Source organism: Balaenoptera physalus (genome assembly GCF_965194825.1).
Source record: "Balaenoptera physalus genome assembly, chromosome: 4".
Classification (NCBI taxonomy): domain Eukaryota; kingdom Metazoa; phylum Chordata; class Mammalia; order Artiodactyla; family Balaenopteridae; genus Balaenoptera; species Balaenoptera physalus.
Window position 1 is genome coordinate 71179923 of NC_138891.1, and position 22968 is coordinate 71202890.

Sequence of the window (22968 nt, forward strand, 5' to 3'; positions counted from 1 at the left end):
CTCTAGGTCCATCCACTTCACTACAAATAATTCAATTTCGTTTCTTTTTATGGCTCAGTAATATTCCTTTGTATATATGTGCCACATATTCTTTATCCATTCATCTGTCGATGGACACTTAGGTTGCTTCCATGTCCTGGATATTGTAAACAGTGCTGCAATGAACATTTTTTGAATTACGGTTTTCTCAGGATACATGCCCAGTAGTGGGATTACTGGGTCATATGGTAGTTCTAGTTTTAGTTTTTTAAGGAACCTCCATACTGTTCTCCACAGTGGCTGTATCAATTAACATTCCCACCAACAGTGCAAGAGGGTTCCCTTTTCTCCAAACCCTCTCCAGCATTTATTGTTTGTCAATTTTTTGATGATAGTCATTCTGAGCAGTGTGAGGTGATACCTCCTTGTAGTTTTGACTTACCTTTCTCTAATGATTAGTGATGTTGAGCATCCTTTCATGTGTTTGTTGGCAATCTGTATATCTTCTTTGGAGAAATGTCTATTTAGGTCTTCTGCCCATTTTTGGATTGGGTTGTTTGTTTTTTTGATATTGAGCTGGATGAGCTGCTTGTATATTTTGGAGATTAATCCTTTGTCAGTTGCTTCATTTGCAAATATTTTCTCCCATTCTGAGGGTTGGCTTTTTGTTTTGTTTATGGTTTCATTTGCTGTACAAAACCTTTTAAGTTTCATTAGGTCCCATTTGTTTATTTGTGTTTTTATTTCCATTTCTCTAGGAGGTAGGTCAAAAAGGATCTTGCTGTGATTTATGTCAAAGAATGTTCTTCCTATGTTTTCCCTAAGAGTTTTATAGTGTCTGGTCTTACAATTAGGTCTTTAATCCATTTTGAGTTTATTTTTGTCTATGGTATTAGGAAGTGTTCTAATTTCATGATTTTACATGTAGCTGTCCAGTTTTCCCAGCACCACTTATTGAAGAGGCTGTCTTTTCTCCATTGTATATTTTTGCCTCCTATATCGAAGATAAGGTGACCATATGTGTGTGGGTTTATCTCTGGGCTTTCTATCCTGTTCCATTGATCTATATTTCTGTTTTTGTGCCAGTACCATACTGTCTTGATTACTGTAGCTTTGTAGTATAGTCTGAAGTCCAGGAGCCTGATTCTTCCAGCTCCATTTTTCTTTCTCAAGATTGCTTTGGCTATTAGGGGTCTTTTGTGTTTCCACACAAATTGTGAAATTTTTTGTTCTAGTTCTGTGAAAAATGCCATTGGTAGTTTGATAGGAATTGCATTGAATCTGTAGATTGCTTTGTGTAGTATAGTCATTTTCACAATGCTGATTCTTCCAATCCAAGAACATGGTATATCTCTCCATCTGTTTGTATCATCTTTAATTTCTTTCATCAGTGTCTTATAATTTTCTGCATACAGGTCTTTTGTCTCCTTAGGTAGGTTTATTCTTAGGTATTTTATTCTTTTTGTTGCAATGGTAAATGGGAGTGTTTCCTTAATTTCTCTTTCAGATTTTTCATCATTAGTGTATAAGAATGCAAGAGATTTCTGTGCATTAATTTTGTATCCTTCTACTTTACCAGATTCATTGTTAGCTCTCGTAGTTTTCTGGTAGCATCTTTTGGATTCTCTATGTATAGTATCATGTCATCTGCAAACAGTGAGAGTTTTACTACTTCTTTTCCGATTTGGATTCCTTTTACTTCTTTTTCTTCTCTGATTGCTGTGGCTAAAAGTTCCAAAACGAAGTGGAATAATAATGGGGAGAGTGGGCAACCTTGTCTTGTTCCTGATCTTAGAGGAAATTGTTTCAGTTTTTCACCATTGAGAATGATGTTGGCTGTGGGTTTGTCATTTATGGACTTTATTATGTTGAGGTAGCTTCCCTGTATGCCTACTTTCTGGAGAGTTTTTTGTCATAAATGGGTGTTGAATTTTGTTGAAAGATTTTTCTGCACCTATTGAGATTATCATATGGTTTTTCTCCTTCAGTTTGTTAATATGGTTTATCACATTGATTGATTTGTGTTTATTGAAGAACCCTTGCATTCCTGGGATAAACCCTACTTGATCATAGTGTATGATCCTTTTAATGTGCTGTTGGATTCTGTTTGCTAGTAGTTTCTTCAGGATTTTTGAGTCTATGTTCATCAGTGATATTGGCCTGTAGTTTTCTTTTTTTGTGGTATCTTTGTCTGGTTTTGGTATCAGGGTGATGGTGGCCTCAAAGAATGAGTTTGGAAGTATTCCTCCCTCTGCTATATTTTGGAAGAGTTTGATAAGGATAGGTGTTAGCTCTTCTCTAAATGTTTGATAGAATTCACCTGTGAAGCCACCTGGTCCTGGGCTTTTGTTTGTTGGAAGATTTTTAATCACAGTGTCAATTTCAGTGCTTGTGATTCGTCTGTTTATATTTTCTATTTCTTCCTGCTTCCTGGTTCAGCCTCAGAAGGTTGTGTTTTTTAAGAATTTGTCCATTTCTTCCAGGTTGTCCATTTTATTGGCATATAGTTGCTTGTAGTAATCTCTCATGATCCTTTGTATATCTCCAGTGTCAGTTGTTACTTCTCCTTTTTCATTTCTAATTCTGTTGATTTGTCTTCTCCTTTTTTTACTTGATGAGTCTGGCTAATGGTTTATCAATTTTGTTTATCTTCTCAAAGAACAAGTTCCCATTGTTTTTGGTGTCTGCCCCCAGCTTTTAGTTTTATTGATCTTTGCTATTGTTTCCTTCATTTCTTTTTCATTTATTTCTGATCTGATCTTTATGATTTCTTTCCTTCTGCTAACTTTGGGGTTTTTTTGTTCTTCTTTCTCTAATTTCTTTAGGTGCAAGGTTAGGTTGTTTATTTGAGATGCTTGTTGTTTCTTGAGATAGGATTGTATTGCTGTAAACTTCCCTCTTAGAATTGCTTTTGCTGCATCCCATAGGTTTTGCATCATTGTGTTTTCATTGTCATTTGTTTCTAGGTATTTTTTTATTTACTCTTTGATTTCTTCAGAGATGTCTTGGTTATTTAGTAGCATATTGTTTAGCCTACATGTGTTTGTACTTTTTACAGTTTTTCTTTTCTTATAATTGATAAATAGTCTCATAGTTTTGTGGTTGCAAAAGGTACTTGGTATGATTCCAATTTTCTTAAATTTACCAAGGCTTGATTTGTGACCCAAGATATGATCCACCCTGGATAATGTTCCATGAGCACTTGAGAATAAAGTGTATTCTGTTGTTTTTGGATGGAATGTCCTGTATATATCAAGTCCATCTGGTTTAATGTGTCATTTAAAGCTTGTGTTTCCTTATTTATTTTCATTTTGGATGATCTGTCCATTGCTGAAAGTGGTTGTTAAAGTCCCCTACAGTTATTGTGTTACTGTCAACTTCCCCTTTTATGGCTGTTAGCATTTGCCTTATGTATTGAGGTGCCCTATGTTGGGTGCATAAATATTTACAATTGTTATATCTTCTTCTTGGATTGATCCCGTGATCATTATGTAGTGTCCTTCTCTGTCTCTTGTAATAGTCTTTATTTTAAAGTCTATTTTTTTCTGATATAAGAATTGCTATTCCAGCTTTCTTTTGATTTCCATTTGCATGGAATATCTTTTTCCACCCCCTCACTTTCAGTCGGTATGTGTCCCTAGGTCTGAAGTGGGTCTCTTGTAGACAGCATATATATGGAGTCATGTTTTTGTATCCATTCAGCCAGTCTATGTCTTTTGGTTGGAGCATTTAATCCATTTACATTTAAGGTAATTATCGATATGTATGTCCCTATTACCATTTTCTTAATTGTTTGGGGTTTATTATTGTAGGTCTTTTCCTTTTCTTGTGTTTCCTGCCTAGAGAAGTTCCTTTAGCATTTGTTGTAAAGCTGGTTTGGTGGTGCTGAATTCTCTTAGCTTTTGCTTGTCTGTAGAGCTTTTAATTTCTCTGTCAAATCTGAATGAGATCCTTGCTAGGTAGAGTAATCTTGGTTGTAGGCTTTTCCCTTTCATCACTCTAAATATGTCCTGCCACTCCCTTCTGGCTTGAAGGGTTTCTGCTAAAAGATCAGCTGTTAACCTTATGGGGATTCTCTTGTGTGTTATTTGTTTTTTTTCCCTTGCTGCTTTTAATATTTTTTCTTTGTATCTAATTTTTGATAGTTTGATTAATATGTGTCTTGGAGTGTTTCTCCTTGGATTTATCCTGTATGGGACTCTCTGCGCTTCCTGGACTTGACTGACTATTTCCTTTCCCGTGTTAGGGAACTTTTCAACTATAATCTCTTCAAATATTTTTTCAGACCCTTTATTTTTCTCTTCTTCTTCTGGGATCCCTATAATTTGAATGTTGGTGTGTTTAATGTTGTCCCAGAGATCTCTGAGACTGTCCTCAATTCTTTTCATTCTTTTTTCTTTATTCTGCTGTGTGGTAATTATTTCCACTATTTATCTTCCTGGTCACTTAACTGTTCTTCTGCCTCATTTATTCTGCTATTGATTCCTTCTAGAGAATTTTTAATTTCATTTATTGTGTTGTTCATCATTGTTTGTGTGCTCTTTATTTCTTCTAGGTCCTTGTTAAACGTTTCTTGTGTCTTCTCCATTCTATTTCCAAGATTTTGGATCATCTTTACTATCATTTCTCTGAAATCATTTCAGGTAGACTGCCTATTTCCTCTTCATTTGTTTGGTCTGGTGGGTTTTTACCTTGCTCCCTCATTTGCTGCATATTTCTGTGTCTTCTCATTTTGCTTAGCTTACTGTGTTTGGGGTCTCCTTTTCACAGGCTGCAGGTTCGTAGCTCCCATTGTTTTTGGTGTGTGCTCCTAGTGGTAAGGTTGGTTCAGTGGCTTGTGTAGGCTTCCTGGTGGAGGGGACTGGTGCCTGTGTTCTGGTGGATGAGGCTGGATCTTGTCTTTCTCGTGGGCAGGACAGTGTCCAGTGGTGTGTTTTGGGGTATCTGTGAACTTAGTAATACTTTAGGTAGCCTCTCTGCTAATGGGTGGGGTTGTGATCCTGTCTTGCTAGTTGTTTGGCCTGGGGCATCCAGCACTGGAGGTTGCTGTCTGTTGGGTGGAGCTGGGTCTTAGTGTTGAGATGGAGATCTCTGGGAGAGCTCTCACCAATTGATATTACGTGGGGCCAGGATGTCTCTGGTGGTCCAGATTCTGAACTCGGCTCTCCCACCTCAGAGGCCCAGCCCTGACACCAGGTCAGAGCACCAAGACCCTATCAGCCATGTGGCTCAGAAGAAAAAGGAGAAAAAAAGAAAGAAAAATATAATAATAAATTAAAAAATAAAATTATTAAAATAAAAAAATTAAAAAGTAATGATAATTAAGAAAAAGAAGAGAGCAACCAAACCAATAAACAAAACCACCAATGATAACAAGTGCTAAAAACTATACTAAGATAAACATAAAAATCAGAAACAGGTCAGTTGCAGACTGCAAACCCCAAGTCTACAGCTGCTCCCAAAATCCACCACCTCAATTTTGGGATGATTCGTTGTCTATTCAGGTATTCCACAGATGCAGGGTACATCAAGTTGATTGTGCAGTTTTAATCCGCTGCTCCTGAGGCTGCTGGGAGAGATTTCCCTTTCTCTTTTTTGTCCGAACAGCTCCTGGAGTTCAAGTTTGCTTTTGGCCCCGCCTCTGTGTGTAGGTTGCCCTCAGACATCTGTTCCCACCCAGACAGGATGGGGTTAAAGCAGCGGCTGATTAGGGGGCTCTGGCTTACTCAGGCCAGAGGGGAGGGAAGGGTACGGTAGTTATAATTGGAACGCGGGGTGAGCCTGTGTCAGCAGAGGCCAGCATGATGTTGTAACAGCCTGAGGTGTGCCGTGTGTTCTCCCTGGGAAGTTGTCCCTGGATCACGGGACCCTGGCAGTGGCGGGCTGCACAGCCTCCTGGGTTGGGGAGGCTGTGTGTGGATAATGACATGCACTTGCACACAGGATTCTTGGTGGCAGCAGCAGCAGCCTTAGCGTTTCATGCCCGTCTCTGGTGTCCATGCTGATAGCCGTGGCTCGCACCCTTCTCTGGAGCTGGTTTAGGCAGTGCTCTGAATCCCCTCTCCTTGCGTACCCTGAAACAATGGTCTCTTGCCTCTTAGGCAGGTCCAGACTCTCCTGGACTCCCTCCCAGCTAGCTGTGGTGCACTAGCTCCTTTCAGGCTGTGTTCACGCAGCCACCCCCAGTCCTGGGATCTGACCTCCGAAGCCCGAGACTCAGCTCACAGCCCCCACCCACCCCGGCGGGTGAGCAGACAAGCCTCTCGGGCTGGTGAGTGCTGGTCGGCACCGATCCTCCATGCGGGAATCTCTCCACTTTGCCCTCTGCACCCCTGTTACTGCGCTCTCCTCCATGGTTCGGAAGCTTCCCCGCTGCCATCCCCTGTCCCTGCCAGTGAAGGGGCTTCCTAGTGTGTGGAAAATTTTCCTCCTTCACAGCTACCTCCCAGAGATGCAGCTCCCATCCCTATTCTTTTGTCTCTATTTTTTCTTTTTTTCTTTTGCCCTACCCAGGTACGTGGGGAGTTTCTTGCCTTTTGGGAAGTCCGAGGTCTTCTGCCAGCATTCAGTAGGTGTTCTGTAGGAGTTATTCCACATGTAGATGTATATTTGATGTATTTGTGGGGAAGAAGGTGATCTCCATGTCTTACTTCTCCACCATCTTGAAGGTCCCTCCCAGCATGTCTAGTTTTGAAATCACTTTATGCCTTAGCACTTAGCACAGGGCTGGAGCATACATAGGTACATCATGAGTGTTTGTTGAATAAATTAATGGATAAATTCAGGAAGGAAGTAATGAGCAAACTGACCATGGATACTGTTAGGATAAGACAAAATAATAGGAATATAAAAATATGTAAAAGTCAGGGGAATTTCACCAGTTTTAAGGGGGAATATTCATATAATTAAAAAAAAGCAAATCATACCCTACTGGCTTTTGGTCCTGGTTTTATTATTATGTTGGAATCTGATATCCCAAATTTGCAGTAGTCTACATTGCAATCTTCCATTATCTGTTTTAAAATGAAAACATTCATAAGATTCCTTAGAGAAAAATAATAAGAAAGAAATATCTCTCATCTGCATAGCACTTTAATCTTTTCAAAGCCCTTCTCATGTATTTTCTCTTGTAGGCCAATTATCTTAATACCATCATTGTCAAATTTCTGTTGTGTTGATTTATATTAAGAATCTTATTGTAAAATGTCAAAAAGCCAGAATTATTGTGACTACATATTAAGTAGTAATTGGTGGAGGAAGTGCTAACTACAGCCCATTGGCTCTTCCTAAAAGGCATGTCTTGTAAATGGATGAGGGTTTAAGCGGAGATTTACTCTCCAATATACCTGAGCACACTAGCTCTCAGAGGACAGAGGGTTGAGTCTTGAGATAAACATGATACTATTTCTTATGCTTTATCTATGCTACTAGCTTAATTGGTTAGCTAGAGAGTTACAAGTTAGCTGCTAGCAAATTAGAAAGCATATTTGAAAATAATTTGTGTTCTTTGGGTGTTACAACAGTATAAGTTATACCATCTGAGAAACCAATATTAAGCTAAAATATGGTAAAGGCAGTCAGATATATAAATAGCACAAGTCAGAAAATAGGAGACAACATCTGGTTTCTGCTCTATCACTTACTTGTTCAACCTTGGGGACATCACTTCATTTCTGCAGATCTCAATTTCTTCTGAAAAATATCCCGACATCCCTTCTAGTGCTAATATTCTTAGAGTCTATAAGGACATTTTCCCTCCCTGTTATGTTTAGTGAAAGACACTACCGAAAGATATTTAACTAGAGACTCTTTCTCATCCAGCTTTAAACTCAATGAACAATTTGCACTTTCTTTGCTTTGGGTGGATATAACTGGTCTTAAAGACAGTACTTACAGAGCTAATACTATACATTTATGTCCTCACATAAGACCCCAACTTGTATGTCATTTGTACAAAGAGATCAAGCCTCCTCCATTGGAGAAGGGGGCACTGTGAGAACCAGGATCAAAGTCACATACAGCAATAATGAGCATGTGCAACTCCTCACTGTGTCAGCACCAATGATGAGGGTGAGGACCTTGCTTATAAAAATTACACTGATTCCTCTCCATTAAGATCCAGAAAAGTGATTTTAGTCTTGCCCTTATATTGTGAATAAAAAATATTTCCTGCCATATCAGCAAACAAAGGACATTGGAGCCATCAAGCCATCACATTACAGCTGCCTAGATGGTGAGCCCTCAGGGAACTCGGGATAGAAATAGGATGCCTGCCATCTAGCAGTGAGCCACTGCAGGCACACCCCCCCCCCCACCCCGCCCCCGACAGCGCACCCTGTGGAGACTCAGGATGAGAAAACACAGGATGCTGGCCCCAGAGAGCTGAGGTGCATATCAAAGGAATGATTTCAGTGAGCCCACACTCTTGCATTTTCCCGTATATAGAAAAGTGCTAAATTCCTTAACTTGAGATATCTGGTTTCCTTTCATTAACAGTAATCTTTTGATTTGACTACCTCGTCTTTGTTGCAAAAACTCCTATGTATCCTGGCTCCCCATCCCCCCAACTTGCCTCTTGTAGTCCGTCAGAATTATCTGAGATGCTGTGTCCTGGGCTTAAGTCCTCAGTTTTGTTTGCCAAATAAAACATAACTCTCAACTTTTAGGTTGTGAATTTTTTTTTCAGTCGACAATATCAAGCATTTCTCCACAGCAAAGGCTCTCATTTTAATTTACTGATATCAGAAATTTCCCTGTTTACCAGGTTTCGCCTTTTATTACTTTGGCCTCTAGAAAGCTACAATCTTCCTACAATAAGTCTTTGAATTAGCCTCTTTGTGAGGTGTTCTCCATGTCCCTACAATCGTTTGTTTTCATTCCTTTACAACTCTGTTTAAATGCCGTCCTGTATTTTATGTGTCACAGTAAGTAGCTTTAGAACATATTTTTGGAGGGCAGAACAATGTAGTTAATTAACTAACTAATGAATGGATGAATACTCTCCATTGTTTGGGCACTTTACAATGCATGCAGCCCCTTCAGTCTCACAGTCTCAACATGCTCCTGAATGAGGCATTATTATCCAAATGCTCAGATGAGGTAATGACTCAGAATCTTGTTCTGAATTTGGGGTCTTGCATCTAGAGAGTGGCAGAGTCAAGAGGTTTTCCCACTGTGTCATGACAGTCACCAGGGGGGTCTTATAACCTTCAGCTGTCATCTACACTCACCTCAAGAAACCGAACCCATTGGATTGAGGGACCTCCATTTTGGTTTTGAGACCTATACTGTCTAGTACAGTAGCTACCAGCCACTTGTGGCTATTTAAATTTAAAGTAGTTAAAATAAATAAAATTTAAAATCCACTTCCTTAGATGCATACCCACAGTTCATGTGCTCAATAGCCAACGTGGCTAGTGGCTACTGTATTAACAGTACTGCTTTAGACTAGTGTTTCTCCAAGAGTGTTTTGTACCATGTTTTGGCCTGTCAAGGTTTTCTGTGGTGAAATAGGTTTAGTGAATGCTGCGTATTATATTCCCTCTTGAATATTCACAATGCACCGCAGTATATTAAAGAAATCCTAAAGAAATCAACTTTGTTTAAAGAGTAGTTCTCAAATTTATTTGATCATGGAACCCTATTTCATGTTGCACTAGTTAACAGAGTCTTGGAGCAGGAACTGGGACATTCAGGTAGGATCAGACCCTCATTCACATATTGTTATGAATCTTCTCTGGGTTTCAACCAAAGTTAGAAATGCCTTGGCATTCCCGGTAAGCATTTCTTCTGGTTTTCCTCATTCAGTAGAACCAAGAAATAATCACCTTACTCAAGCTGTGCCCTCAAACATTTTGAGGTCCAGTGGGTATCCTTGGATGGTCCTGTCGAGAAGGATCAGAGAGTGGCAGCTGGACATGGCCACACACAGTGGGCCCCAGGGCAGAGCCTTGCCCGAGGCAAAGCTGTGGACTTCCTGGAAACTGGTAGAGAAGATCATTAGTAAGTTAAGATCTTCAACAAAATCATTTTGCACACCCTGCCCCTTAAAATCTTATTAACATAAGCTTCAATAATACCTAACCCCTATGCTCAAAAGCTTCAATAGCTCCCCATGCCCTGTATGATAAATTCCGAGTAGAGTACTTGGGTATAATCACAGGGGCTTTTTTCAGGTTGCCTGCTGCCAGCCCACAAGGTGGCAGTGTTGCAAGAAGGCACATTGTGGGAAGGCTCAGAGCTGACATCTGCGAACTGCAAAGCCACCCAACACAGGCAAGAAGTCTCCAGGCCAATGGGGTAGCAGGGATGGAAAGGAAGCCTGCCTGCTGGCTCCTTCCTTCTTCAAGTAAAAGCAGGCATGGGCTCAAATAGTTCTCACTAATTGGCCCTTTGGCCTTCACCTATATTTGACAGCAGACTGGCTTGCCTTACCTTCTCTCCTCCCATCTTAGAGCTGAATAATAATTGTTTCTAGTGGTTTCTACTTCCCCCAAAGTTTCAGAGTACCAGGGGCAAGGGAGGGAGAGAAGGGGTGGAAACTGCAAACGCCCCTTTCCCCTTTCACTGCTCTGGCCAGTAGAGGCCCTACTTGTCTGGACAAAGGCCTGGCCTGGGCATCGGAGCAGCCAGAAGCAGAGACAAATGAATAGGGCTAGAACCCAGGTATCTTCTGCAACGTCACATGGCCTGACTTCTCTTCCCTTGTGGCAGTGCTGCACCCAGTCCCGTCACCATCCTGGAGAGCCCCTGCATGATTCCTTCAATAACAGCAGCCTCAGCCAGAGTTTGGGGCCCAGGTGGGGTACCCAGAGCTTAAGAGCAGAAGCATCTCCACTCTGACTGAGAAGGCAGGTCCCAGCCCTGCAAGAAAGGGAGCTCGGGGGCACTCTGTGAAGATGGGCAGTCTCTCCTGTCCCTAGATCTGTTCCAGGGTATTGTTTATGTGATTGCCCTCTCCGCTCCCTAGTGCCAGTTTTTAAACCATGTCTATAAAAATTCTAGCCATTCCCCCTTCAAAACCTATCTCAAATGCTATCTCCTCCAAGTGGTATTCCTTGATCCATTCATTTTCAAAATGAATTTCTACCTTTTATCCACTATGTTATTATAAAAATCAGAAATGTGTTTTTTTTTTTTTTTTTTATCAAGCAGTCTTTATTATGTCTTCTTCTGTATCCTGATATCTGTACCTTAATCATAATTCTTTTCCTGGCCTGTGTAGTACATTGAAGGTGGGTGCATTTGCAACTTTTATCCCACTAGAGTGTGAACTCCATGATGGGGGGAGATGGAGGTTTTCCTTTCTGGATTTCCTACCTCACAAGCCACCCAGGAAGTCTGTGCGGTTTTTAATTAAGCATAGTCCTGATTTCACTCTTTGCTTTTTTTGTTTTATTCATTCAACTACCTAATCATCCACCTTATTCTATCCCATTTTTCAGGTGGAGTTTGAAGACCTACTTTCCCCGTCTGATTCTGAACTTAGAACTCATTTAATTTAGCACGTTAGACTAGTGGGGAGCTGATACCAGCCAATTGTTATGTATATTTTATGTGAGATTCATCCCTCAACACAAGAAGGATGAATTGAAGTGTCACCTGGGTAGCCCCACCAATCACACACTCCGTCTTCGCTAAAGGGCCTACCAGTTGTCAGCAACAGGAACAGTCCCCCAGAGGTCCAGTTCATCTTCTGTAAGAGTGCCAGTCTGCAAGATAATTAGAATGGGTTTTAGCAGAAGATTTAGAGCTTTTAATTATATCATGATTTACACAAAACCCAAGCTCCTAAGAAATTACAGTATATTTAGTTGTCCCAAGCCCTTTTTTAAACATTAAATATGCTTATTTTATTAAAAAATTTTTTTCATTATTGTGTTTATCTATAGTAAATGTGATACTCAGTTTTCCATTAGCTTTCTTTTTTTTCTTCCAAGACAGATTTTAAAAAACTTTTATTTTCCATTTGTTCAAAGATTCTTTTTTAAATTAAATTTTATTTTTTTATATTTTACTTTTATTGAAGTATAGTTGATGTAAAATATTCTATGAGTTACATATGTATAATATAGTAATTCACAATTTTTAAAGGTTATACTCCATTTATACTTATTATAAAATATTGGCCAAGCCCTTATTGGTAAACATCAAATTTTAAGTCAGAGAAGAGCGCCTGAAAGAAAGATTCAGCAGGTGACAAATGATTCCCAAAAGACCGTGTTGAAAATTAGGTGAGTCTAGTCATTAATTAGTACAAAATGCAAGTGTTTTGTTTTTGTTTGTTTATTGTTGTGACCATCGCTGTTGCTGAATGAGAGAGGTTCGGTGGATAGAAATCCAACAAGAACCAGCTTGAGTTCGACTTTTTAGTTGGCACCTGCTGTCTTTCTAAACCAGAGCTTGGAATTTTTTTCTTTCTTTGCAAGACTATTTAGTTCCCAGTCTGCCATCTGGTTCACAGCTATCTTCCTAAAAATATGGGTGACATGGTTACTGTCCAGATTGATAATGAAATGTTGATAAAGGGCTTTAGGGCTACAGAGAGAAGTAAAGTGCTAATAATAAATATTAATTAATGCCCAGGAATGGGTTTTACTGTTAGATCAAGAAGAAAATGGTTGACAGAGTTGATTTGCTGTACTATGTGAAATTATTTGACAGATAATGTAACAGAGAAAGCAAAATGGAACTGACTAGTATCACAGCACTTTTAATTTGCTTATTGCTTCACAGTCAGTTATTAATTACAAACCCCGGTGTCTTTATGCAGTAGGCCAATTGCATTAGGCCTGCTCAACACCCAGTCAGAGTAAGGAAGTGGTTACTGCTGCCTCAGCACTGTCAAGGCCAAGCGCAGCACTGCCAAGCGCTAGGGAATATCCTCTTCAACACTGACACCTGGGGTCTCTTACACTATTTTTCTTGAAGGTCATCTCAGTATAAGACACTGAAGTTTCTAGTTTTCTATCAAATGGTATCTTCTATCATTACAGCATATCTCATTAGCATCATGCTTTATAGTGAAGTGCTTACAATGCTTTCACTTCTTACAACTGAGTAGATAGGGTAGAGACATTCTCAGCCTAGGGGTGAAATGAGCAGCCCCAGGGTCTAGGGGCCCGTAGGTTGGAGAGAAAGAACCGGAATCCAGCCCATCTGGAGACTTCCACCAGATGACAAATGTTAAATGAATTCTGCAAAGCATGTGGAGAGACAAAGTCCATACTGGGCTTCTGGATTAAAGAGGTAAGGAATATTTGTTTCATTAATTCATTTGGACTTCATGGAGGGCTAACGTGCCTTTGTGGAAGTTATTCCTTCAAGAACAAAAACCGCAAAACAAAACAAAACAAAAAACCAAATAAAACACTATCTGCTTCATTTCCCTCCTGTATTTTATAAGGACCCCAACATGTGTGTTTAGATTCCAAATGCTCTTGAGTTGCTCCATTTCAAAAACAGTTAGCAATTTAATTCGAACTGAAATGTTTTCCTGATGATTAGATTATGTTTTAAACATCAATATCTTGAACATGAAAACAGAGATGATACTGCAGCAAAACAGATAGGGGACCATGTTATTTCTCTATGTGAAAATGACCCTTATATAATAAAACTAGCCATAAATGGAAAAAATAACCTAAATTATAGTTGCTGTTCTAAAGGGAATGAGATAGAAAAAGAAAACTTAGCATAAATACTAGCCCAGGCTTGGGCTGAATTGAATAGAAAAGGGAGAGAGAGCTTGTTTTAAAGAACTTATAACAAACCAACGTAAACTAGAAATATACGGGAACAAATTGTACTCAGAAGCCCAGTGGTGAATATCTTCTAAATTGAAATAACACTAGATGGAGATTCAATTAATTGTGGAGGGCTTTATTTCAACATCATGTTGAAATGAAAGAAAGAAACAGAGATCATTGTAGTTCAACCTTCTTATCTTAAAAAGTCACATGGAAACTTAGTATCGAATTCAGGATTAGTTTCTCATTTTGCCGATTCCCAATCAAGAGTCCTTTGCGGGCTTCCCTGGTGGCGCAGTGGTTGAGAATCTGCCTGCCAATGCAGGGGACACGGGTTCGAGCCCTGGTCTGGGAGGATCCCATATGCCGCGGAGCGACTAGGCCCGTGAGCCACAACTACTGAGCCTGCGCGTCTGGAGCCTGTGCTCCGCAACAAGAGAGGCTGCGATAGTGAGAGGCCCGCGCACCGCGATGAAGAGTGGCCCCCGCTCGCCGCAACTAGAGAAAGCCCTCGCACAGAAACGAAGACCCAACACAGCCAAAAATAAATAAATAAATAAATAAAATTTTTAAAAAAAATCATTAAAAAAAAAAAAGAGTCCTTTGCACAACAAGATGCCATCATGACATACGGAGTTTGGCCACATCTGCCGTTCAGCATACCTAAGACAGCCTAGCAAGGGAGCACATGAGGATGTGGAGGGAAAAGCTTTCTACGGGAAGGAAACACCTCTGAAAAAATTCGTGTTAGAAAGAGATATGTAATGAACGCATTTTCTAAATCTCCCTTCTATATTCAGACACTGGGGAGGCTGCTGGGTGAGTAACAGGAATCCCTATCGGGGGCTGTTCTTTGGCCCTGCATCTAAAAGGAAGCTACTGTTAAGTTAACCTTACAGGACCTTCTTTGTCAAAGGAAACTAGAAAAGAACAGAACTGAACTAATGTAAGAGCTATGCCGCTTCCACCTGGGGACCATCTCTCCAGCTTGTCTTCTGCTGTCTATTCCCACCCTTTTTCTAGGACAAGGAGCCATCTCTTCCATTGTGCCACGGTAGCCTCCTGACTCAGTGCTAGCTCCCTTTCATCCTTTCTCACCAATTCCCCAGATGGAATAAATAAAACATGCCTATAGCGATATCACCCTCTTCCTAAAAAATGAGAAGGGCTCCCATCCTCCTCCACCACCAGGCCCCACTCTTTAGCTTAGCACATCATGCCCTGAGCAATTGGGCTCCTCGACTCCAGGTGCAACCCCACAACACGGCCACGGTCTCGCCACCCAGGGTCCTGCCCCCCGCCTGCTGCAGCTCTGGCATCCCTCTGATGCTGGGCTGCTCGCCATGGGGCCCATCCTGTCTGACAACCAAAGGCACAGCTCAGAGGTGACCGCCCACCCGTGGCAGGTAACTGCACACCAATGCTTGGCTCACACCTCTCCTCAGCACGCATTTCACTGCACTTTCATCGTCCATGCTTCCCTTTTACCCGCTTCCTCAGCTATACATGAGCTTCTCAAGAGCTCATCTCATTAATGGCACTCTCTGCCGATGAGGGTTAACGAAAAAGTGGCAAGGCCTTTATCAATTATTCTCATACAAATGAACCGAAGACACGGAGGGACCAGGCCAGGCACCCAGTGGGTGAACTGGCTACCCGAGCTGAGGCGGCTGATGCTACAGCCCCGCCAGGTCCCCCGTGGGAGAGCCATGGAGAGGGGTCCTGGGACCCGTCCCATAGCAGCTGTCCCCTCCTCTGGACATACTCCCCTTCTGCCACCTTTCCAGGCCCTAAGCACAGGCAACCCGCCCCAGTCCTGAGTCTTGATACCCTGGGAAGCAAAGGAGAAAAGAGGGGCCGGAGTGGGTAAACACGGGTGGCAGCCCTCTGCCTCCCTTTCCTAAAAAGAAGCAGCGGAGGAGGAAGGAATATGCTCGCTGAAGCTCTGGACAAAGAACTTCGGGGAACAGAAATGTTCCTCGTAAGTTTTGCCTGAAAAAATACAGTCAATCAGGAAAGTTATTACAGTAAGAGACGGTTTTGAATCCCAAAACAGGCACGAAAATATTCAGTTTGACAGGGAAGAAATTCATGATGTGATGGCTAAACCACTTCCTCAGGACTCAGGAAAGCGGGCTTCTAGAATGTGATCTCACACTAGCTCCCCGTGTGACCCTCATGGCCTCCGTGTTCCCATCTGTCCCACGAGGGTGCTGGACTAGACAGACTTCCCAGCTCGGCTGTGTCTTGAGATCTTTAACCTCCAACCTGGAAAGTTTAGCTCATACTTTGTCAAAGCTCACGAGGTTGATTTGCCTGCACATATTGATTCTCTGTGGGGAGATACAGAAGATTTTCTTTTTCTTCAGCCTCCTTTGTGCATACACGATCCCTGTGGTCAGGGAGGGCGGCTGGCAACACAGGAGGGACATCACGGGGAGGAGGAGCAGGGCCATGGCTGCAGGATCTTTTGTAGACACCTGGGGAGGGGAAGGGCATACAGGTTGGCCTGGCAGAGAGGGCCAGAACCCTTCCTGACACCATCTCCTGCTGCACCACTGGGGTTCTAGAAGCTCAGAATAGTCATTGTGAGCTGGCTGTCTTGGTGGGACTGAATGTTCTCTTGGCTGTGCCTGAGGAATCAACAAATTGTCTTCCACTGCAAAACAAAGGAGACCCCAGATCACGACCCCACGTCTTACTGTCCTTCTTGACCCTGCTTCTCTCCACTGAGCCTTCCCTCCAACCACAGTGCCACCCCTTCTCTGCTCATCAGATGTCCTCACACCCTCTGGACTCCTGGGCACTGGGCTTAGTCCTGAGTTGTAACATTTCACACATGGCTTGACTGTAGGCTTATGAATCTCCCTCCCCCACTAGCCTACAAACTCCTCGGGCGTAGCAGCTGTGCCTTCTTCATCTTTGAAGTCATCTTGGCATTCATCTTACTCATCTCTAGATGCAGAGCCTAGCACAGTTCTGACACAGAGGAGGTGCTCAGCACACACACTGAATGCATGGCGACCTGATAAAAACTAGGACCAAGACTCTGCCAACTTCTCAGCGTATATCAACTGCTCTGGGGAAGCCAATAATAAAAATAGCTTGCTCTCACTGGACACACACGCTGGGAAAGGCACTGTGTACATACACTATTTAGTTACCCATCACAACCACCTTGTGATGTAAATACTGTTATTTCCTCCATTGAATGGTAGAGGCAACGGAGACTTAAAAAATTAAACAGCTTTCCCAAGGCCGCATGCTGGTTAAATGGTGAGGATGTAGACCCTAGTCTATTCAACTCGAGAGCACAAATGTGTGACTGGTATGTCATATTATCAAGCCAGGTCTCATGGAGTCAGGATTCCAGGCAAATCTACCAAGGTTCACAGGATTAATAAGGGCGCGGTCAAGATCAAATCATAGGTTGCTTAATGTTCCCATGCTCTGTTGATTAAGGGCTTTCCTCTACAACCTTGCTTAGGTTTTCATGACATTACTGTAATTTTAGCCATAAAGTTCTCTTTTCAGTATTGGAAACACAGATTCAAGTTCAGTAGCAATGGCTACTAGATACATGTTTGGGCCAATTCTAGTTTATTGCAAAATCCATCATTCCCTGATTTTCCCAATCCCAGCCACAGAGGAGTTTTAACCCTGAGGTCTCATCCCTGCCTAATGCTGAGCCAGTGCAGATAGAGGCAGCCAACAAGTGCAGATAGAGGCAGCCAACAGGTCCACAGGTTCTGACCTACAAGAAGATGGGGTGTGCAATGAGTATACTGCTTTGGTGTGTATTGGATGTTGAGTCCTGCCCAAGAAACCTTCATACCCAATCCACTGCCGGGGTTTCCTGGTCCATAGCAGAGGGCTTTTTGCTGGTTTTCCTGCTCAGTGCTCCTGCACCCCAGATGAAACTGGCACACTGCCTCAAATTCCAGCCCCACCGGCTTCGACATTCTGCCTCGCTCTTTCCAGGCTCCATTCTCCCGGTGCCAACGTTCCCTGGCCTCCTCTGCCCTCCCTTCCCCTAGAAATGCTCCCTGGGAGCTTATTTCAGATTGAAATGACTGTGCAGAGCTCAAGTTTGAGCACGAACATTGCCTAGAAATTCTTGTGACTGTTTTTGCCTCTCCCCCACTCAACACACACACACATTTCTATGCCATCACTGAGCATTGTAAGGAGGCCACCCAACCCCAGTATCATACCTGTGTTTGGATCCTTTTATTCACAATGTTTTATTCTCCCCCATAAGCCCACAGTGCTAAGATCCCAGCATATCTTACAGAAAAGACTGCACGGCCTATAACAGAATCAGAATCTCAGCAACAGAAAGGACCTCAGAGGTCATTTATCACAACCCTTTCCTCTACAGCCATTACAACTATTCAGAGAGACATCCAAATGAAACCAGACACCGTGAAGCTTAAAAGGGGAAGTGGAGATCCATTCAGTACACAGCTCTGTAAAAGTAGACATTTAATTTCATCTCAGAACCTAACAAGAACACAGGGCAACTCATTGACTGTATGGTATGTTGGGTATTCCCTGGATGATGTACTCACTCACATACTTCAACACTCTCAAACAGTCCAAACTTCTAGGCATGGCATCCAAGATCCCCTGCAATCTGATCTAATCCTACTTGCTAGACTTATTTTTAAATTGCTTTCTGGTTCCAGAAACCCTGTGTGCTTTTTCTTCCTTTGCATTTTGCTCACTCAAATTAGTATATTCTTCCTGCTTTCTGATGTGATTGACTGAATCTTCCCCATCCTATCAGGCTTGAGAAACATGTATTTTCTCTGAAACTATTTGGTCTTGGATATCACAAATGCCACACATGCAGTAACCTCTTTCTCCCATCCAAGTGGTGAAAGGAGCCGTGAACTTTGCAGCTTTTGATAGCTGCACCTTTCAACATAATTTCCACTAATCACATGTGGCTATTTAAATTTAAATTAATTAAAAAGAAATAAAACTGAAAATTCATTTCCTCAGTTACACCAAGCACACTTCAAGTGCTCAATGAACACGTAGTTAAGGACTACCAAGTTGGACAGTGTAGATATATAGAATATTTTCATCATCCTATAAAGCTCTACTGGATGATATTGATTCAGAATGATGGGACTTAGAGGAAACCCTTTTGAGTTAGGTTAAGCTCCTTGAGAAAGCTATGCTATTAAAAAGGCTTACCCCAAGTACTTACTCCATGGTACATATATACACCAAGGGCATAGGAGAAACCCATGACTCCAAGGAAGGCCAGGAACACTATGAACTTGAAGGCATCATTGTACAGTTCGAAGTTCAGAGACCAGGGGTAGAGGATGGATCTCACCAAGTCCCCTTTAGCTATATTGTAAGCTACATGAAGATAATCACAAGTGGAGTAAGGTCCTTTAATACAGTTTCACCTAAAACCAAAAAAATGGTTTGCATGGAATTAAGGATTGGTTAATAGTGTCATTTGAATATGGAATTAAAACAGCATTGCTATGACCTAACAGTGTATTTACATTTATTGTGCTTCCAAGTTGCCAGGAACAATAAATTGCGTTCACTTAGCCCTGCTCAATTTCTCTTGGTCTGGGAGTCAGTGCTTCGGTGGCTCACACAGTGTAATCCTCCCACCCCCATTCACACATGGGGCTGAGGAAAGGAAGGCCAAGGAGCTGACAAATGCAATGACCAGAGAACATGAGCTGCTGAGAGAAGAAGACTTTAAAGCAAAAATATGTGTTGAAAATAATAAAAAATTAAGAGAAAAGTAAAGCACAAGACAAGTAACCTTATATGCCTCTGGTCATGTTATTCTTATGCTCAAAAACCTTCCAGACCCCGCACTTTTTAGAATAAAGTTCAAATTTCTAGGCATGGCATTTGAAGTTCTCCTTTTATTTGATATACTCTTGCCTTGCTAGGCTTATCTCTTAACTGCACACTGGTCCCAGAAGACCCCTATGCGTTCCTTCCTTTGTGTTTTATAGACACAAATCAGCCTATCTTTCCAGCTCTCTGATATGATTGGCTAAATCCTTCCCATCCTGTCAGGTTTGGCTCAAAATGCCACCTCTTTGAATAAGTGTTTCCAGAATTCTACTCCCATACTTCATACCCAAAGTACTTTCTTCTCCCACTCTTTGGAGTCCCTGTAACACTTGGTCATATGACCTCTCTCACTGCTCTGTGTTTTGTTAGCTATAAATCCATCTGTCCCTTGCACCAGACCATAATCTTCTTTAAGGGCAAGGAATATCTCACAATTTTTTTCTTTAGCCCTCTGTGCATAGCACTTAGTAGATACTCATTAACATCTAAAGTATTGGCAAAAAAGATTGACTACTATATATTCCAGATATGAGTCAGTATTCTAAGTATAAAACATGCCTTAATCCCACTGCTTGATGAACATCTGGTCTCCTCAAACATGGCTTTGCAGGCTTTGAAGGAAAGGAGCAGAGTTTCCCCTAACCTGTTGCTTTAGCATTTTACAAGCTCAGATCAGGGGTTCCCATGATCTTCACCCATTAGCTTCTGCTTAAGCAGCAGCTGGAGGGATGTTCTCACGCCCACTGACTACTTTGAGCAAAAAAAATAAACTCAAACCTGGATATTTTTAATTTTAAAAAAATCAGGTAGTACAATTGAATCATAGACTAAACTAAACACAAAATGTGCTTTGGATCTGTGAATGTGTTGGGTGGCAGAAACACAGGTCAGTGGTGAATACAGAGAGCTGGGACCAGATCATGGAAGGCATTGATCATGTAATGTCATGTGAAAGAGTGGGACTAATATTGGTAGTCTGGAAAAGGTTTTGAGCATGGTATTTATGAATTGCTTCAAACTATGTTTTAGAAGTATGACTTGATGACAGACTGAGGAATAGGTTAGAGAAAGGTTGAACAAAATAAAAGAAAAAATATTTAAGGTGAAAGTTGAAGGGAAACAGTCAAATGAATATTTCTATAGGAATAGTTTAGACAGGAGATGATGATGGCCTGGATAAAACACCAACCATGGGGATGAAGGAGAGGGAGACAGGATGCAGGAAGTATTTGCAGAATCTATAGGATGTGGTACCCTATTTGGTATGGGAGAAAATGAAGAGTTAAAGATGATATGAAGAGACTTGACAGATGTTATGATGTCAACAGAAAGAGGCAGTAGAGGAGGATGAGTTCCCTTTTAGATGTCTTGATTTTGAAGCATCTATAGGACATGCAGGTAGAGGTATCCAGCAAAAACCTAGAAATAACATCCCAGCAAGCAACTCTGAAAAAAAAAGTCCTCAAGTGATAGTGGTTGAAACTGTTTTCTTGGTAGTCACTTAGAGGGGGTATAGAGGGAAAAGAGAAAAAGCCTATGGACACACAATAAAACCAAGAACATAGTTTTGCCTTTTAAGAAGTGTACTTCATTCCTGTATACCCTTCATCATAGACAAGGGTATTAACAATGAACCATTCAGTTGGAAATGGCAGCAACTTAGACTAGTAAGGGTTTGATTGGAAACTAGGAAGTGGCAAACTCCATAATCCTAAACAAGATTTCCCTAATCCAGCACCCCTACCTCTAATCATGGACCAAATTTACAAAAGTGGAATCTACTAACCTGTTTGCAAAATGACTGCTCTTACTGGCCCCTGCCCAGAAGGCTTGACCTGGATAACTTCTGTTCCACAGAAAAGGACATGTTTACGATAACGTTCCAAACTGTGGGATTTCCAGGCTGTGGTGTTCTCTGTGTGGGGCAATGGTGTCTTTGTAACAGATATACTTTCTCCTAAAGAAGATTGTATTTTGTTGATTCTGTGTGAACTCTGGTAGTAATTTAGAGCTGGCACTTGCCAGTTTCAAGAAAGGATACAGACCGCAGCTAATCTGGTTGTTAATTCTATCTCATGAGTCAGATGACTGTTCTTAGGGATGCTGGTGATGCAAGCAGTGGTATACTTGATTATATTTCAAATATTATGTAACATTTGCCTATCTTTTCCACACCTGGCCAGTATGGTTTGTTGTTTTTATTTAAAAAGCAGCCCATTTTACAGAAAGGTGTTGCCACTTAATAATTCCCCCAAGTGTTCTTTAAGCCCAGCACTGTTCTAGGCCATGAAGAAGCTACAAAGCATGTGTATAGTTATTATTATTTGCCTTTTATTCACTCATTTATCTGCGCATTCATCCATTGATTCAGCAACTAATTTTAAGTGCTTATTCTGACCTAGGCACTGATCTAGGTGCTGGGAATGTAATAATGGAAGACAGACAGAAATTCTGCCCTCATAAAGCTCAGGGAGTCCGGCCAGTAAACAGCAGTAAATAATTAATTAAAATACAATGTGGTAAATATTTTGGTAGCAGTACTAGGTGATCTGAGGATCCAGGAAAGATTTCCTGTACAATTAATAAATGACAACTTGAAGGGTGAATAAGCCCAGGAAATTCAAGGAGGAGAGAAAAGTGTTCTTAGAAGAGCCGAGAGAAAGAGCATGGTGTGTTCTGGGTACTAAAGATAGTTAAGGATGTTTGGGACATTGAGTTTGGAGGTAGAGGAAATCAGTCCTGGAAGTACAGAGATGGATGAGAAATGATGGCTTCATGAAATCTATACAATATTCTCAATATTCTTCACGAAGGGGTGGAAGGAGAAAGAAGTGGATGAAGACCGTCAAAAGGTACCAACTTCGTTATAAGGTAAATAAGTACTAGGGATATAATGTACAACATGATAAATATGATTAATTCTTCTATATGTTATATATGAAAGTCGTTATGAGAATAAATTCTAAGAGTTCTCATCACAAGGAAAATTTTTTTATTTCCTTAATTTTGTATCCATATGAGATGATGGATGGTCCCTGAACTTGTAATCATTTCACGATGTATGTAAGTCAAGTCATTATGCTGTACACCTTAAGTTTATACAGTGCTATATGTTAATTATATCTCAATAAAACTGGAAGAAAAAAATATTCTTCATGATCTTTTATTTGGAGCTTGCAGTGAAAGACAAACTAATATAACAAGACAGAACCTCTCTTTTCTCTTTCTGGATGACGTCAGCTCTACTTCCATTAATTAGCCCTCCGAAATAGACATATCAGTAACGTCTATCTCCATCTCTCCTCTCTCCTGGGCTCTTGTTTTGTGCTTCCCAGTTGTTGGCTGTTCATCCCAACATAGATATCCCACTAGTGTCTCCAGTTCAACATTTCTAAAATCC

The 22968-nt window shown here is 41.2% G+C and overlaps 1 protein-coding gene across 1 annotated transcript in view; it reads right to left on the bottom strand.

Moving 5' to 3' along the window:
* The window catches only part of LOC309660383 (putative cation-transporting ATPase 13A5), a 122823-nt gene that overhangs the window by 49083 nt on the left and 50772 nt on the right, over positions 1-22968 (bottom strand). The window contains 7 exon segments of the mRNA XM_082460975.1: positions 6906-6992; positions 9807-9812; positions 9815-9962; positions 11629-11690; positions 16016-16207; positions 18946-19103; positions 21355-21525. Of these exon segments, the coding sequence (XP_082317101.1) occupies positions 6906-6992; positions 9807-9812; positions 9815-9962; positions 11629-11690; positions 16016-16207; positions 18946-19103; positions 21355-21525 (824 nt within the window).